Below are 19089 nucleotides of genomic sequence, written 5' to 3'. Positions count from 1 at the left end.
ACTCACTATAAAAGAGGCTGTTTGCCCCCTCCTCAATCTCTTGCTCTTGATTCCTTCTCTTCTCCTCTTGCTCCAGCTTCTTACCCTCTCTCTTCTCATTCCCCTCCCCACTTTCTGCACATGCTCATGGCTGGCGTCTACCTCTCCCCCTCCACCTCTTTCTCTCAACTCCCCTCTCCATACCCTGAATAAACTCTATTCTATACTGTACCATCTATCCATCATGTGGCTGGTACCTCAAGGGGAAGGGATGTCTCAGCATGGGCCCACAGAGGCACCTCCTTGCCCCACACCATACCATACCACCTACAAACATATCCCTTCTTTTCTATCTTTTTATAAAACACAACAATGATGACAAAGGGTATTTATTGAATTGATTGCCATATGTCTAGTTTTCTGGCAGAGTAGGTAACATTTCAGAACTGTTTATTCACATGTAGATGCGGAGACAGAAGAGAAGGAAAGCATAAGGTGGGAAGAGAGGTAAAGAGTGGCTGGTAAAACTGGCAAGCCAAAGTGTGAAGTCCGAGGTCAGGTTTGGAATAACCACTGTGAAGAACTCCACTGAAGAATAGTTACTAAACACCAGAGCAAAACTTCACAAGTTATAAACACACAGCAGATAAATACTATTATTCATCCCATAGTTATTAAACTGTAGCTCTTACACTGTTAAAATTTATTTTAAATTAACACTTTAATTATAAAAATAGTATATAGATTTGTAAGGTCGTGTTTATCAAGATCACTGATTAAGCATAACAGTGAGCGACAAATTTTACCTCTCATTTGAGGTACATTACTGTATCTTTAAAAATAAAGGAGTTTATTTCAAAAAAAATGTTAAAGCTAAATATATACAACTTGCAAGGTGACCAATATGCCATGGGACCTTTGTCAATGTGTCTCAATCTGAAAATGCAAGGCGGCGAGCCAGGCGAATTCAAAGACCCCTGTCAGTTCTAATTGATTATAAATTACATATACATATAATGGATAGTAATTACTGACCAATCATGTGTAATTCTGGACATAATGACATGGATCAGAGGGTTTTCTAGAAGGTTCCTATGAATTCTAAATGAAAACATCTTTGTTCTTTGCTTCTTTTCTTAGCAGTGGATTTTCCTACTGGCTTCCATCGTTATATATCAGCACCCCTCTTGATGTCTGGGAGGAAACCAGGAGTGCTTGATGGATTTCTGAAATCCTCAGAGATGGCTGGTTATTCTGAGAAGGAGCAACGTTCTACTGCACACAGAATTCTTCTAAAAGGCACAAGAGCATGGCTAGGCCTTTGAGTACACTGTGAATGCTCACCCTGCTTCTATAGAATGATGTCCGAAAGTTTCAAAAAAACACAAACTCAGTGACTGTTCCCGACTGGGAGAGTTTTCATTTTATAAAATAGTATGGACTCAGGACTCAGAAAAGAACCAGGAGCCATCTGAGAATGACGAGCTATTTCCTATGGAGCAAAGGACTGTGGGACTTCTGGTGCTCTCTGCTGTGTCTGTACTCAGCTGTCCATCTGGACAGGGTTGCTGAGGTCTCCTCCTCCGTCTGCTCTCCAGAGTCATACTCCTCATCTACTGCATAGAACAGCGGCTTGGGCCGGAGGACATCCATCCCACGCCATCTGGCCTGTTCCTCCCGACTGGCATTGCTTCGGTAGCTGAAGCTAAGTGTTTTCTCTCCACTCTGCAGCCTTTTCATTGGGATCATTGCCTGGGTTGGTCGCCTTTCCTGAAGGGACCCTGCTCTCCAGTGTGTGCTGAACATCAAGGGCTGGAATCCTGAATCAGTGCCATCATCATCTGAGAAGACATTATGACAGAAATGGAAAGAACATTTGAGATCAGAGTTAAGACTTCATGCCCAGATGGTAAGAATGCTCGGGACTGCTGCAGCTCCTGCACTCAGCATTGCACCAGCCTGACTTTTCCTTTCAACACCACAACCCCAGAGGACTGAGAAGGCAGAGCTGCATGCTTAGTATTACAAACCAGTGGGGATCCATGGAAACCTGTGCATTTAGCCACTCTTCCTACATGAGTAGCAGAGCATCTTTTCACAATTATGGATTAACAGCAGCATACATCATGTACTGCAAAGATGTTCTACCTTCTAAAAGCCAAATGCTATGCCAGAGGTTCCATCAAAGTGGTTGGTTTTTACCCTGTTTCCATTTTGTTGAGGCAAGGTCTCATCCTGTCTTGTAGGATGACCTTGGGCTTACAGTGATCCTCCTGCGTTACCTTCCAAAGTGAGATGACAGGTGTGAGTCGCATGCTTGGCTCTTAGTTTGATGTTTAATGCATAGCTCTCTAAGAGTTTTACATCTGAGTTCCTCTGCTTTGACTTTCAAAATGTAATCTTGGAGCTACAGAGATGGGAGGGGTGGGGAGCCACAGAAGATCCAGGCCGTGATGGATGTTCCCTGTCAGTTCGGTAGATGATGCTCAGATTGCGGTGGTACAAGAAGACAATGGTGAAGCTGAGCGCTTAGCCTCATGGGGGAGCGACTGTGTGCCTGCCTCTGTGAGAGTCATTTGCATATTCGTAACATTTAATCATCTTAGTGGCCTTTGAGATGGGTAAAACTATGGTCCTCATATTATATGGATAGTGCCTGAAGCTGTTCAAGGTGAGGCGACTTTCACATGATAAGGCTGGTACAAATGGGATTGGAGCCACTCCTCTGTATCCCAAGTGAATATACCAAGATTCACACAAGCTTCAATCTCTCAGATAAAATGGCACAGTGTTTGCATATAATCTATGCACATCCTGCAGTTCTTTATTTTTCCCATAAATCCTCTCCACAGAGTTTCAATATTTTTAGGCATTTATTTGTAAACCCGAGAATCCTGGTTTTTATCTCCCACTTTCTACCCCCTCCTAAAAAGACAAAAGGAGAAGAAGCTAAAAGAACATTCATAAAATTAATACTGTCTGCCCAAAGATTTGTAATTGACAAAAATGTGTATATGTTACTAAATGCAAGAAGATCTTAAATACTTGATTCAGAGATGCTTTTTCCAAAATGCAGCCAAATCACATAGGCAGGTAGCTGTGAGACTGACATAGAGGACGCTCTACTGGAGTGAAAGAAAATAGCATCATCTACTTGCTCATTTTTGTTTCTTTTTTACAATGCTCCTTTTATTTGTGCTGTAAGTAGGGCCTGAACCTCAGTTCCTCCAGATCCTTTGGCACTGGGAAGCCTCTCTGAGATGTGAACACTTCTGTCCACAGATCCTACCTCTTGACTCACTCTAGACAGTCCTTCTGAGAACTCCCTGTCAAGGAACATCGTGTAGCAAGCCTCTCTCTGTCCTTCTAGGTTAACACAAAGTGAAGCCAGGCATTTAGCCAAGGCTTCACTTGCAAAGATAAACTCAAGGTGACTGGTTCTGCCCAAAATATGAAGGAACGCTCTGCAAGGTAGAAGTTGAAAGGAGGGAGGACATGGGCTATACCTGGTCCTCATTCACATGCTCGCCTGTAAGTAAGTACCCAGGCCTGGCATCCCAAGGAAGAATGGTGGCTACCTCTCAAACAGTATGTGTGTGTCTTGACCTTCCACCTACCAAACAAGCTTAAATACTAAGGCTAAATAAGAAACAAGTAAACAGGGAAGGTGCTTCTGCTTGGGACATGGTGGAGATAAACCCACAGGGGATTAGCTTGATCCAATGTGAACTTTTTAGGGACCCAGAGAGCAAAACTTTTATATCTCTGAACATAAAATGTACATACATGCATACACACACTCACTTAACATTTTAAACATCTCAACCATTTCTAAGTACAATTTACTGCACAGTTTAATGGCATTAAGACTGCTCGTGCTTCTGTGTAATCTGTACCAATGTCAATCACTCAAGAGCTTTTTGCATATTTTCTAATTCATGGATTTAAACCTGCCTTATACATACAAGGAATTTTAAGGTGAAGGTCCCCATAATTGTAATACAAAATGAACCCCACAGGCAAAGGAGAGTATGCAGGTCTCTAAATCCATCATGTAATTCACAGACATTCTGTCGGGAGCATTTGGACCTTGGCAGGCCTGAAGACAGCCAGGAAGAAAAGTGGTTTTGTAGACTCAGATTGGTTGGCCAGAAACTACACAGTTGAAGAAAGCATGATACCCAAACTCTCCTAGAATGTCCCTCTTCTCCTGGCACTTGGAAACAGGTTGCTCTCAAGTGATCAAACCCTTAGTCACACATCAAGGACTCTATGCATTTCATCCTGATTAATACCATAATCCTTTTCTGGAGGGGGGACTATTTTGTTTGTTTGTTATTTGGTGTTGTATCTGTTGCATACATTTTGATATATATTTTAAAATCATAATTAACTAACTCTAATTCATACTGCCCATATATTTCTAGTTGTAGGGCCATCTACTGGAGTATAGTTGACCTAAAGAAAATGAACTCTTCCTCCCCCAGAAACCGTCAACTGTCTATAGTTCATAAGTTGGAGTGGGAGTCATGAACTTCCCACTCTATGCTAGAAGGCTTGATCTTGTTCAGGCAGCCACAGCTTCAGTGAGTTCATGAGTTTTAGTCAACCCTCTCTCTTCCTTTAGTATTCCTCCAACCAATAGTGTCTCATTCATATTTTCAGTTGGGGAGCAGATGGCAGTATGAGACAGGGGATCTATAATGAGCTATGGGAAAAGTAGGGGAAATATCAAAATATACTACATGCAAGTTTCTCAAGAATTGATAAAATATTATATCCAAATAAATGTTAGAGTCCTTTCACTGATTAAATCTAATGAATACATAAGTACACTTCCAAATGCTAAACAAGTTCTACCTTCTAGAATAAAGCACACTTCTCAAGGTTTAGTATTTAGAAATAACCATTTGGCTGTTTGCTATAATGCTTATTTACATTTGTATATCCCCACCCCAAAACCTGCTAGGCTGCCTCCATGTCAGAGTCCTGCAGTACTGATGATCACCCCAGAAAATACCTGTGGCGCTCTCTTGTTTTCTCTCTTCACTTAAACAAGATTAGACTTGAGTTATTAGAATAAGACAGATATTTTAAAAACCAATCTGCTTCATGTCCTGTGTTGTGTCTCTCTTCTTAACTTCCTTTACTTTTCTTTGTGAAACTCCCTCATAAAATTAAATGATACCAGAGTATCATCAGGGACAGACAAGAAGAATGAAACAAAGTTACTAGTCTAAAGACCCCTTCAGAAGGAAGGAATTTAGCACAAAGCTAGTGTTTCATTTCACAGAAGATGGTGTTGGGAGGGAACACACTTCAGCAAGGAACTTTACAAGTCTATCTGGCTTATTCCATTTCCAAGGAAAGGCTCCAGATGGGTTGGAATGTAAACAGAGTATGATTTTGCTCTATGCAACTGACTAGTATTTTATCATTAAAAATAACAACTAAATTTGTATCTGTTGAGATGAGACATCTCTCTTCTTTAGGTCACTGTCAAGTGAACTAGGAAATTTGAGGATGGGGAAGACAAAACAATCACTAGTGTTTGATTTTATGAACAGGGTGGTGCCATGCTTTCATGAATCTTCGAGCAGGACATCCTCGTGAAGGTCAGGATAGTGGAGAGGACTTCAGATAGGGGCGAACTAAAATGTTCTATAGTGATTACATCCCAGTCATTAAAGTCTGTTTAACTCCTTCCATGTGTGTTTACTCCAGTGATGGATTTATGTTTTACATGAAGCCTGTTTTAACAAGAAAAGCAAAAAGCAACACAAACAAACAAAACACCTTATTTCAAAGAATAATTAATTACATTGCCTTTAACAAATAATTATTTAAGGTCCTATGCCTTCGATTTATTTGACTACCCCAAGTGATTTTTTTTAAGGTTTACATAGTTAGAAAGTCAAACAGGTAACATAACGTATGATCATATTATACATTACCTGTTTCTAATAGAAATCATTTGATACATATTTTAAAAATGCTAAATTGGCTTTTATTAGGATAATAAACATCATCAATACCTAGGAATGTCATTTATGTGTTTTATGGGAAACCACTAATCAGTAAATATGACTAAATACCTCCAATAAAATGCTAACCTCATATTTAAATTGCATCGGCCTGTTACAACAGTCCTGGAGTGAGCCTTTTGCATACGTATCTTTAAAAGCACCATGGAAGAGGTCGTGGTGGTGAGATCATATGACCTGCTAATCATCTCTACCATCAGAAAGGCAAGAAAAAATAAAAGAGGATAATAGTGTGTAACAAAATTATAATAAATATAAGTTTCTGTGCCCATAAATAAAATTCTGGAATTTATTTATAAAGAATGCCTTCATTTTGTTCTCATTTATGTTTCTGGATATTAACCTTGATTGTCTCTCTTGTCCCCGGGATCCCCAAATCTTCTCCACCTGACCCTGCACAGGACAAAATGCAGCCCCCAAGCATGGGTTACCTGTGGATTCAGCAGCGCCTGCCTCTCTTCTTGCTGTCTGAGGATTGTTGTAAGGGAAGGAGAGGTATCGAAAGTTCTTGGTGCCTGCCTGTGGGTAACAAGAAGAAACAAATCCAGAATTAGGATACTATAGTTTCAACTGACACACAGACAAAGGGCAGGAAGCAGCCTTCTGCTGGGCCATTCCATGGGGGTTATTGGCATTTAATGACCTGTGTCTAAAGGACAGATAACTCAATATGTATCCCTGCCCTCAATGTGGAAAGGACCCTTGTCAACCTTCCAACGTTACTGTCACAGCCCCACTGAGCACCAACCTTTGAGTCTGGTCTATCCAGGAGTTCCTATGTGGTGTGCATGATACAGCCTTAGCTAGTAAGATGCCATGTGCTCACTGGTGATGTAAAGAGGGGGCTCAAAAGCCTAAGCAAAAACAAATCCTTCTAGACAAGCTTCTGAGAGGCCTAGAAGCTTTCATCTGAGGAGGAGCTCCAGAAGACTCAGTGCTTGGCCACCATGGCTCCTAGGGGTAGACTCATCTCAGGGACCACTTGGAGTCACTGATATACCTTAGAAAACATCTCCCTAATATACTTCATTCACAGATGCCTGAGTCCCTGAAGTCCTGGATCCAGAGGAGGGGCGATGCTCTGCTGCACCCTAAGGCTTTCCATCTCTCTGGTAGCAAGTGAAGTCTGAGTAAGTAATACTCCCAAGGACAGGCCCAGTTATTTAGTGACAGCCCCACATACCGGCTTTCCCCAGGGCAGACTCTGGCCTTTCCGCATGCTCTCTCTCAAGGTGTTCTGGCGACGGATCAGAATCTCTTTGGCCTGCTTCTCACTTGTTCGGGGTTTGAGGTTGTATTTATTGTAGGATAGGGTCTGTAGGTAAGGCATAATAATAGTCAGGAAATAACTCCAGGGTTACCTTCTGCAGCATCTGAGACAGCTAGAGTAGGTAGCATGAGCTCAGATTTGCCTCTAGCACGACTGAGCAAGTTTCAGTGGGAATAAGGCTGCAAGAAGACTCAGGACTCTCAGGCCTGGCTATCGCTTTGGATGGAGAAGCAACTCTCCCCCTACCCCCAATCCTCCCTATGGCACCCACACACTGTGGCTGTCCTGCACACCCACATTCTTTCCAAGATTATTTTCAGCGCTAAGCAATTAGATGTAATGGATAAGAAAAACATCAAAACTAATTTTGAAATTTCCACAAAGTTTTTGCTTGCAATTAAAGACAACACACACACACACACACACACAAGTGGGGGAGGGGGAAGAGGAGGGAGAGAGAGAGAGAGGTTTCCCAATTAAAATATTCGCTAACTTAAAGACCAGAGTGAGGAAGGACAGCTTGACAAATTTTAAATGACTTTTCCTTCTTGCCTTCACCTCCAACCAATGGAAAGCTGTCATGGACCACAGGCCAATATCTATCCATAAACATATGTTTGATTAAGTGGAACTTCTTGTCTCCACTGATGTTCACTCCAAATTCATCAGTGAATGTCTGATTTCCTGGAGTCAGTAGTGATATGTGTGTGAGCTGATAAACTGGATAAGGAGGTCACTGTTGCCTGTGTCCTCCACTGGTTTGTGGCTTTTTTAAAAAAAGATAATTGCCTCAATAACAAAAAGGTGGATATTCTATTAGGTGCAATAGCAAGCAGAGGATTAGAAATGAATAATTATAAATTTAGGTCTTCCAAAGGCTAACAGCCATCTTGGGGAGTCAAGTAGACAGGGACTTTCACCTGTACATTCAAGTGAACTAAGATGTTAGAATCACCAGGAAGGTATGGAGCAGGACACTTACTTGGGCATTGATGGGATAGGCTTACTGGAATGACCCTGCAGCCCTAAGTAGGTTCTACCCTGGGATAAGTGTAGGAGGGAGGAACCTGAGAACTGAGGGGTGGGAATGACTAGCCAACTCAGAGGGAAGGTAGAAGGAATCCCAGAAAAAAGATCCACTCACAGTTTGTTATGTGAGTAAAATATAGTATTCAAAACCAGCAAACACAGGCAAGGAGAGGTGATGACAAACCACACATCACCTGCCAGGAGTGAAGACCTTATCTTCCAGCCAGGTGTCTGTCTGTTGGGGAAACATGCTCTCAGATGCCATCAGATAATCCCCAGAGATAAGAAATGAACATAGAAATAAATACTTCCATACAACCCTTTTGCAGGGGTCGCATATTAGATATTTATATCATGACTCGTAACAGTAACAAAATTACAGACAGGAAGTAGCAATGAAAATAATTTTATGGGTGGGGGTCACCACAATATAAGGAACTGTATTAAAAGGTTGTAGTGTTAAGAGAACCATTTCCTTAGAGTCTTGGCTGAGCTTTATTCTTTGATACATTTGGGGTGTGCCTCTCTGTCTCCATCCCTCCTTGTCTCTGTAGTTGTGCCACTGGGAATCTCCAGAATCAGACCGTCACCTCCCCTACCCATGTGTATTCTATCTCGGACACACTAAAAGGAAGTATTTTTAAAAGATGTGTTCAGAATCAGAGTGGGACCAGCACAGTTTCCTATCAACTATAGCTTAGGATAGGCCAGAATCAGACCCTATATTCTTTCTGGCCCTGCCCAGTAGTGACTACTAAGCCCCACAACAGACTCTTCTGAACTATGCACAGTGATAAAAGTTCCCAGCCATCAGTCCTGCTCCTACTGTCCAGATGTGAGGACAACAGCCGTCCTCTACACAGTCTTCGTATCAATCCCTCAAGCAGTAGACCATCCACTATACACAGTGGATATTCAGTTGTTCAAGGTAGCATTTCCAGGAGATTTTCCTTTGAAAAAGTAGAAGACTTTCATAACCCTAGAAATGCTTGAGGTAGTGGAAAAAAAACAGGTGTGTTGTTAGGGGTTTTGTTTGTTTGGTTGGTTGATTGGTTGATTGGTTGGTTGGTTGGTTGGTTGGTTGTTTAGTTAATGTGACACAAACTAGAGACATCTTGAAAGAGGAAAGCTCAGTTGAAGAACTGCCTTTATCATATTGCCTGTAACCCAGTCTTTGGGACAATTTGTTAATTAATGGTTGATATGGAAGGACCAACCCACTGTAGGCAGTGCCATTCCCTATGCAGGTTGTCCTGGGTGGTACAAGAAAATAGGCTGAGGAAGCCAGGGAAGTGAGCCGGGAAGCAGAAGCTCCCCTTCTGTGATTCCTGCCTCTGTTCCTGTTTGAGTTCCTACTTTGACATCCATCAGTGATGGACTGTGACTGGGAAGTGTAAGCCAAATAAACCCTTTCCTTTTGGGTTGCTTTTCCTCAGTGGCGTTTGTCAGTATGGACTAGCGGGGAAGGGGATTGGTGAGGTATATTCCCAACAAACTACAAGTGGAGGCAAAAAGGTACCTGCAGCCTATCATTGCACCCTGCTCACTAATCCTATTCTGATTTGACTATACTTGTTACTTAGCAATGAACCCTTTAACGAACGTGGGCAATTAATTAAAGAAAGGAAGCAAGAGATATTGCATAGCTTAGAAGAGAGGATGCTGAAGACCAGACAATAGAAGAAGGTGGCTATCTTGCCCTCCTACCTCAATCACCAATCAAGAAAATGCTCCCCAAGACTTTAATTACAGGAAGCATGATGAAAGCAAGCCCACAACCAAGGTTCCTTCTTTCCAGATGTCTCTAGTTTGTGTCAAGTTGACAGAAACCCAACAACACACCCATTTTCCCCTCCATCTGATGAAAGAGAATGTGGGCAGTGGGCCATTTCAAAATGTATTGGAGTTTCAAAACTCCAACCTCCTTCCCCATATCATGAAGATGGAGAAAACACTGAGTGCCAGGTACTCAGTGGACCTGGCTCTCTCACTAAGCTAGCCACTCTCCACACCAGGAAGTTCTTATCTATTTCATGGAGGTGAAACGTGATAGTCTTGCTGAAACAGTTTCACTTGGAATGATTTGAAAGCCATAGCATTTAGTGAGAACATTGCCACTGAGGTGACCGGTATTCCTTCAGCCTTTCTGACATGAGCCCCTTAGTCATCAACATTTCTGACACAAAATTGCGGACCACTGACCCTCACTGTCTGTGTAAGTCTGGAGTCTTAGAAAGAACACCGGTCATGAGCTCAGCCGAGAACTCTTGACTTACATGTGTCTTATAACCTTGGCTCAATCCAATCACCAAGTTTGCTAATCCCAGCATCTACTTGAGAATGAACAGCTTGGACAGTTTCTTAATCTCATCCAAAGCATGATCTATGGCATTACCAAGAACAAAAACCCTCACAAGAGACATATTTAATCATAGACAAGAGACAGGATGGACAAATGAGCCATCAGACTTGAAAAGGCTTCTGCAGGGATGACACTGTTTACCTGTCATTAACTCAGACCCTTTGCTAAAGACTAATGAAGAGACCATACCAATTTCCAGACCAAAACACCAAGATGCCAGTATTTTCCCATAGTCCACCTTTTAGCAATATAGCACCCTGATTCTGATCCAATAAACTCTGTTTCTTAACTTTTAACATAGTTGACCCCACTGAATAACCTGATGGCTGTGAGAATCCTTTTCTTCACTACAGGAGGATGGCTGCATCTTTCTTCCCTTTGAGGACAGCAGATCTATGGGTTCTGAATGCTTTAGCTGCAGGGCTGGGGCAGCCTGACCCCTACAGCCAGCAACTGGATTTGCATTTATTCTATTCTAAGGCCACTGGTGCTAGTCTCACAGCTGACAGCTAGCTTTTCCTTCTCCAAACACAGCGCAGAGGCTACTTCAGGGAGGACAATGTAAACAAGACCTGAAGACCTGGTAGGGGCAAGGCAAGGTAGGTCAGGAGGCGGTGCATAGGGTTTACACATACTCTTTGTCGAACTTGGTACATGTTTCTTGTGAGAATGTCCCGCATAGACTCCACATCTTCAGGAGAAAGCCGCTTGATCCCCTGTATCCTCTCAGGCCTGGAAACAACAGTGGGGAAAAGACATTATTTCTGTCTGGGCAAGAAGTGCCATGAAGAAATTTGGGGCCTTGTCCCAGCCTGGAGGAATTCCTAAATTCCAGGGTTATGTGTGTGCTTAATCCTTCCTGCCACCTTAGCAAAACCAAACATATGTTTTGACTTAAAGATTTAAAAGTATTACTCCCTTAAAGTTTCCATGTGGTTATTATTATGACCAATTTCTAAAGGAGGCTTAGCAAGGTCATGACTACCATCTAATTTATAAACTACAATAAAAATCAATTTTAGGAAATGATGCCATAAAATGTAGAAATAAAACAAAACACCAAATCAAAGGTTCGTGCTGCTGTCTTTGTTAGTTCTGTGCTCAGATAGGCAACACACAGTTCAAAGACCAACACCATCCACTCCTGCACTTTGAGCCTCAGTGGTATGTTGGGTTATTAAGGTTACATGAGTAAAGTTCTCTGGTATTTGTGTAGTTAGGGGCCTATAATGGGTAGTTTTAATTGTCAGTTTGAAATGACCTAGAACCACGTACGAAGAGAGCGTTACTGTAGACAAACCTGTGGAAAATTGTCTTGACTGCCTTAACTGATGGTGGAGGACCCAGACTGAAAGTGCAGGCACCATTTCTGGTCCAGGGCCCTGGGCTGTGTAAGGGTAGACAAAGATAATCGAGCACTGACCGTGCATGCTTGCCTTCTCTTGGCTGATTTGAATGTCATGTGATTAGTTGTTTCAGGTTTCTGCCTTGACTTTCCCAAAATGATGGACTCTGATGTAGAACTGTGAACCAAACTAACAATGTCTCCCTATGTTGCTTAGTATCAGGGTTTTTTTGATTTGTTTCGTTTTTGTTTTGGGGTTTTGTTTGTTTGTTTGTTTGTTTGTTTTTTAAATCACAGCAGCAGAAACAAAACTAGGGCAGGGCCTTATTTTTGGTTAAAGAATAATCAAGAAAGGGGAATCACATTTTACAAACAGAATCAAACTATTTGTAGCCTGAAGGTCAACCCAGCTGAGGCACTGGGCATCCAAAGACTTTAAAACCTAGCATCAGGGCCAGGTTAGCAATCAATGCCCAATTGTCCTCTGGGATTTCAAAGCGAAGACATAACTATGAAAAAAAGAAATCTCAAGTGACAGATGTATTTGATTACAATCTAGTATCAGTAATTGAGAAAACCTTTTCATTACACTGGAAACATACATTCACTCTAGAACACAGATATTTAACTACAAGGAGCTGAAGGTTCAGTCCGCCTTCCAACACAGCTGGCTTCCTAACATGCGGCTACTGCCCATGAAGCTTTTACTTTACTAGTCTCTGCTCTCTTCTTGGAATCATCAAGGTACTGATGGCTTCAATATCTCTCTTCCATGTTCTCAGGATGATTAATCACAGGGATGAATCATTAATTTCAGTACAACCAATGTTTTAAGTACTGCCCCACAAACCTTCCAACCATTTAACAATAAAAGTGGTTTGGATGTAGAATGCAATTGATAAAATAAAGCTCTTTTATATGGGGTATTATGGTATACACAGGCTTTCTCAATTGCTATCTGCAGAATGTTCAACACCGTTTCTGTAAAATGACTGAAATTTGGGCACCATCCTTGGTGACTGTGTGAATGTCCTCCAAAAAAATTTATTCTGACTTAGGTACACCTGCTCACACAATCTGAACAATACATTCCACCATTGTGTGTGTGTGTGTGTGTGTGTGTGTGTGTGTGTGTGTGTATGTGTGTGTGTAAAATGGATTACTAAACAGAAACACCAGCTAGTCAAACATTTCTATGTTCTACATTCATACAAAATAAATAGAAAGAAAAAAACAGTGATAAAGGAAATGGCAGGTGAAACTTGATACAGCAGCAGATCTGGCATTTGCACCAGCTTGTAATTGACCGCTCCAGGAAGGACCAGGCTTAATTAAAGTCCTTTTGGGTTGCTGACTGAAGTGAGTAGCACAGGATTCTGACTCACACTAATAAGCGAAAGCTACAGCCACACAAAAACACTGGTTGTCTTTATGTCACTTCAGGGACACAGCCATCCCTGAAATACTCACATCATAGGTACAAGAAAGACATTGCCCTTAGAAAACATTATTAGTGGGGACCTTAAGGACCAGTGATTCAGAATATAAAAGGCAAAACCCTTTTCTCAAGAGCATTCACTTCTTATAGGTAACGGGGATCACAGTTGCTAATATAAAATAAGGAAATCTAAATCCAATAGTATCTGAATGCAAGGTTCACATTTGTCATGAATTCTTTACTTTCTTGTCTTTTTCCCTTCCTTCCTTTCATGAGATACTACACCCATGTAAAGAGACTTTAAGGCAATTATGTGATCCAACAAGCATTATGTTCACACAATAGTTAAGAATATCAAAGGTCAACTACTGGGCCCTAATTCCTTGAGAAGAATAAATCTTTCAATAGTCCAGTCATGAACTCCATGACTAGAGCTCGAAGTGGTGACTGGTGGTCCTTGCGATTTGCAGTTAGTACTCCTCATGAGTTACCCTGTCTGCATGTCTGCATGCACTGTTCCTCATCAGTTACTCTGTCTGCATCCTTTTCAAAGGTCACTTAAACATCCAACTCTAGCATGAGTGAAGCGTGGCTTACAAGAGACATGATATTTTGTCATGGACTTTACATCAGAAACTACATCACATAGTTGTCTGTCAGAATGGTGGTATAAGAACTTAATCCCATCAATGTGAAGTTGATTAAAAGAGTTTTTAAAAGACAATGAATTTACCTAATTATTAAAAACACACAGAGAGACAGGTAGCTGGAGAGAGGACTTGGCAATTAAGAGAACATACAACTTTTCCAGAAGACCTGCATTCAATTTCCGTCATGCACTTCAACTCTAGGAGGAGTAGATGCCGCAGGTCTCCAGGAACTGCCTACACACAGACACTCACACATACACACGATTAAAAACAGAAGAACATGGCATGCTTGAACTCTTCGGTGTTTAGAAATAAAATAATTTGAGATTAAATAGGTAGCTAATTACCTGGTAATTTATGGCTATTTTAATACCTAAAATATTAATCTTTATAAAATTATTTATGTATCTGAGATAAGGTTGTGTGTAGCTCAGGCTGGCTTTGAACTTCTGCTCTTCCTGTCTCTGCTTCCCAAGTGCTGAGATTACAGGCTGCACCACCACACCCAGTGTGGTACTGGGAATCAAACTCAGGCCTTCACACATGCTAGGCAGGTACTATAGCAACAGAGTTGTATTTTCAACCCTACAAAAACTGTAAAAAGAGAACTGTATTACATTTACGTATCCACTGTGTGGGTGGATATGTGTGCTGGTGCGCATGTGCAATGGTGAACTTTAGAGGTCAGGAGTTGGTTCTCTTCTTTTATCCTGTGGGTGCAGAGGATCGAACTCAAGTCATCAGAAGGCTTGGCAGCACGAACCTTTACCCACTGAGCCACCGCACAAGCCTGCAAGTTTTAACGCCTAGCATGCTGAATTGCTATTGTTTTGTAATCTCCAATAGTTTACAAGTCCTGTGTGAGATGGACAGCTCTATATTTGAAAGAACAATAGAAGTGCATATTCCAGATCTCCCATAGGAAAGTTTGGGGAATTCAAGTAAATGCTACTATAAAGTATTATGGCAGGAGGAGAGCAATGGGATTCCACAGACCCAACCTCCATGCTGCACCAGCCTTCTCCCGAAGACTCCAGAACTCAGAAACTAAACAGTTGCCTGACAATTGCTTACTCATAAAGCAAAGCTGTATGTGCGTTTGCCTCTTCTCCTTCCTATTGGATCCTGAGAGGTGACTGAGTGCGCAGCTTTTTCCTATTATTGTGTGAAGGCTTGGTTTGTGTTCTGTTTGTTTTGTTCCAATTTGTTTTAGGAATCAGCTACTTTGATCTCTGGAGAGGATTTCCTTTTTTCTTGGTGTCCTACAGATTTCTACTGAGATCAAATAAATATAAGTTAAATACTAAAATCGTATTCGACGCCGACTTTAGCAAACAATCTTTCTCACTCCAGTGAGCCTGCTTGATTGGGATACATGAGGTGGAAAATCTCTTACCTGTGAGACTCCTAGGAATCTTACATCACAGTCTGAAGAAATGATTGACTCAGAGAGAGGAGGGGAGTGTGCCAAGCAAAACCAGCTTAAAAATAGCTTTGTGGTCAGATCTGAAGCAGTTGCTTATGGCTAATACATCAGCATACTATACAGAAGTTCCAAATATGTTTTAGCCCAATAGACTGAAACACAGATGAGATTCTAGCCAGAGATAAGAGATAAGCAGCCGTACATTCCCAGACCAAGTGATCACATAAGTAGGGTACAAACTGCTTAAGGAAGTTTCTAGTGGTTTTGATCTGTCTGGAACTGTCCAGCCTTTCTCTGCCTCTACATTAACTACAGTACATCTTTTGATGGGTAGGCCATGCAGCAGGAGGTCACGTGATACACACTGCTCCTATAGTCACATTGATTTTTATTCTTTATTATAATGTACTGTGAGGTCTCTTCTGTTAAGCGCATGCCTGGTCCATGTCTGGGGCCAGAAACAGCAGAACTTATGACAGTCTTCATGGTGTTTAACACACATACTAGGTGCCTAACAGACAGGTCATGAGCTAAGGCACAAAGTATAAGGAGTTAGCCAGAATCCTTGGTCAAATGTAGGATTTGAGGGTATTGTCTTAAAAAGTGAAATAAAACATAACACACACACACACAGAGAGAAAGAGACAGAGACAGAGACAGAGACAGAGACAGAGACACAGAGAGAAACAGAGACAGAGAGAGACAGAGACAGAGAAACAGAGAAATAGACAGAGACAGTGAGAGAGACAGAGAGGCAGGGAGAGACAGAGACAGTGAGACAAAGAGACAGACAGAGACAGTGAGAGAGACAGAGAGAGTGAGAGAGACAGAGACTTAGAAGGATAAAATAGCAACATGGTGAATGAAAACAGAATCTGCCCTCCTGGTTTTTCTGGTCACCTCTGGCTCCACTGTGGCTCTAGGCAGCATTGCCAATAAACATTTGGCAGCACATCCCCATTTTAGCATCAAGCGTCTCCTTTTAGTTACGTAATAGGCAGCACAAAACAAACAAACAAGCCACTGAAAACAATCCCATAGATAAATAAGGTAGAAGGCTTTCAGTTTAGACTGGGCGCCTTTGGAGACACTTGTTTACCTGTTTCCTGGACTGTGCGAGAAGACACTGGTTTTCTGATTCATTAGCAGGTGGGGGCGGGGGGTAGGTGTTACCTGTGAAATAACACTCAGGCAGTTTGTGACAATTTTATTGGTGTCTATTCTTAGCTCTGTTCTCAATCCACTGTCCTGATGTGAAGACATAATTGAAGCTCATGATCAAGTGTCATTAGCTGAAGAAGACGGGGGAGGGGGGAGGACTGTAACATCCTTTCCCTAAATATATGCTGTGATTAACATTTGCAACCCATAAGTCATTGCTCAGAAGAAAGCTGGGCATTTTTAGGGGTTAAATCTTGAAATACTAAAGGAACTGTTGTAAAATGTCAGAGAATTAAAGCAGCTTTTAAAAATATCCAGCTCTGGGGACAATTGGTTACCAGATGGTGGAAGATTCACACCAAACAAGGCCTCTCCCCATGCCTTGCCTCCACATGTATTCTGATTCATATGGTCTTCTTCTTGCTTGGAAGCCAGACAGCACTTCCAAGCTGGTCTTGTGGATCCAAGAGGAATCTCACAATCTCTTATAGACTCTCCCTAAAGCCCATAAGCTACCACACCTATTAAAGCCACCTCATCTCCTCCCTGCCATGGTTTAGATGAAGTCTTTCTCAAAGGTCCATGTGGAAAAGCTTAGTTTCCAGGATGGTAGTATTGAGTAGTTCCTGTGGGCCTTTATACGATGTCATCTAGCAAGAGGCTTTTAGGTCATTGGAAGTGTGATCTCAAAGGAGACTCACTCTAGTAATGCCTCTCCCACTCTGTCGTTATCAAAGACCCAAAGACTTGACCTGAGACTTGAACCCCCAGAACTCTAAGCCAAAACTACCCTCCCTGCCTGTGTACTAGTAACCGGCTTCATACATTTCGTTGTAGTGACACAGGAGGAAAGATGTATGTCCCAAATCCAAGTCAGCATCCCAGACAGCTGATACCTCTCCCCATGGAAGTCATAAGGAAAAAAAATAAAGTTTTCACAAAATACAACAGTAGAACAGAACCACAGAAGCATGTGGATAGAGCATGTAGGAAAGAGATTTATAATCAAGAAGAAAGGGAAGAAATTTTATAAAATATCCTGCCTATCTATGATTTTATGTTTAAAGAAAACAACTTTGTAATTCTCCCAAACTGGTGAAACTGTGCTTGAGGCAGAGCACAAAGTGTTAAGATTTAGACAACATTATTTTATAATTTCCTCATAGCTAAAGCCCATGCCATAATTCTTTGGTTCGCAGTCCATAGCACTACTGGGAAATGAGGGACAGTTATGATATGGTGTCTAGTGGGGGAGTTTCAGGCCTTTGAGTGCCTGCTGTTGAATGACACATTGAGACATCCATCTCCTCTTCCGTAAGGTGAGTACTTTCGCCATAATGGTGATCATAATATGCCACCTGACCACAGGCCCCAAATCGCCAACAGGTCATCTACTGAAACCCCCATACCATGAGCTATTAAACAGACTAACTAAGGCATTTGTTACAGTCTAGAATGCTAACTGCCACCTCTATCTTTCTCCTCATTCCTGTCTGCTACTTGTTTCAAGTAGAGCCAGGACTTAGCCTTGAAATTCAGGTATTAAAAGTCTAGATCAAAAGGCAGATGGAACTCACTGATAGGGTATGGGAGAAGCCACAGAGCTCAGTATCCCAGTTTCTACCATCTCAATGGCCTGTTTCATCTCCAGCTTCTTATACAAAGAAACGATGCTTGACTTTGGCAGGTTCCTCCGGATTAGAATTTTCCGTAAATATTTATGGTCAAACTTCTTGAACCTAAACACGAAGACCAATATCTTTGTGCATATTATGAAAGTATAGATTTTTTTCTTCTTTAAACAAACATCAACTTAACTCCACTCTGAAACATATCAAGGCAGTACCTAAAATCTACTACATATGAACACATTTTAAAAAAATCAAAGCATTTGTGTTGTTTTTTTAATAACAAATAATAGCCTAGTGGCCCAAATACAATGAAAGCAACTAAACAAAAAGAAAGAGACAAGGTGCAATCAGGGCAGAAAGTGTGCATAAGAGGTGCCAGGGTAGCCTAGTCCCACTCAGCTTCATCTACAAGAAAACAATTGAGTCGGCTGAGGCTTTTGAAAAAAGCATTGCCTCCTAAGAGCTCCTGACAGCAACAGCTGCACTTACAGTAATGTTGTTCTATTCAGTCAGAACCCTGTAAATTTAATATAGTTGCTAGTTAGAGGGTAGTTCTGCCTCATTGTGCTTCAGGTCACTTTGAATCCTGCCAATTAAAGAAGAAAACTACCCCCACCCCAACACACACACACACACACACACACACACACACACACTTCAACATTCTAAATAATGGACTATCTGAATAGGCCCCACTCTAATGACAGCTCTAACTATTGCCTCGAACTTCTGGTCAAGCTATTAGCCTAAGCTG

General features: G+C 41.6%; 1 protein-coding gene across 1 annotated transcript in view; it reads right to left on the bottom strand.

The window, feature by feature from the left end:
• Positions 1-1464: 1464 nt before the first annotated feature.
• Positions 1465-19089, bottom strand: part of Slc9a4 (solute carrier family 9 member A4) — a 49234-nt gene continuing 31609 nt past the window's right edge. Inside the window, exons 8-12 of the mRNA XM_028775507.1 lie at positions 18282-18443; positions 11320-11416; positions 7207-7338; positions 6455-6542; positions 1465-1820 (exon numbers count right to left, since the gene is read on the bottom strand). Coding sequence (XP_028631340.1) covers positions 1465-1820; positions 6455-6542; positions 7207-7338; positions 11320-11416; positions 18282-18443 — 835 coding nt within the window. The remainder of the gene's footprint in view (positions 1821-6454; positions 6543-7206; positions 7339-11319; positions 11417-18281; positions 18444-19089) is intronic.

The sequence above is a fragment of the Grammomys surdaster genome, unplaced genomic scaffold (genome assembly GCF_004785775.1).
Source record: "Grammomys surdaster isolate TR1022 unplaced genomic scaffold, NIH_TR_1.0 255, whole genome shotgun sequence".
Lineage (NCBI taxonomy): Eukaryota > Metazoa > Chordata > Mammalia > Rodentia > Muridae > Grammomys > Grammomys surdaster.
This window is presented reverse-complemented; position numbering and strand designations above follow the sequence as displayed.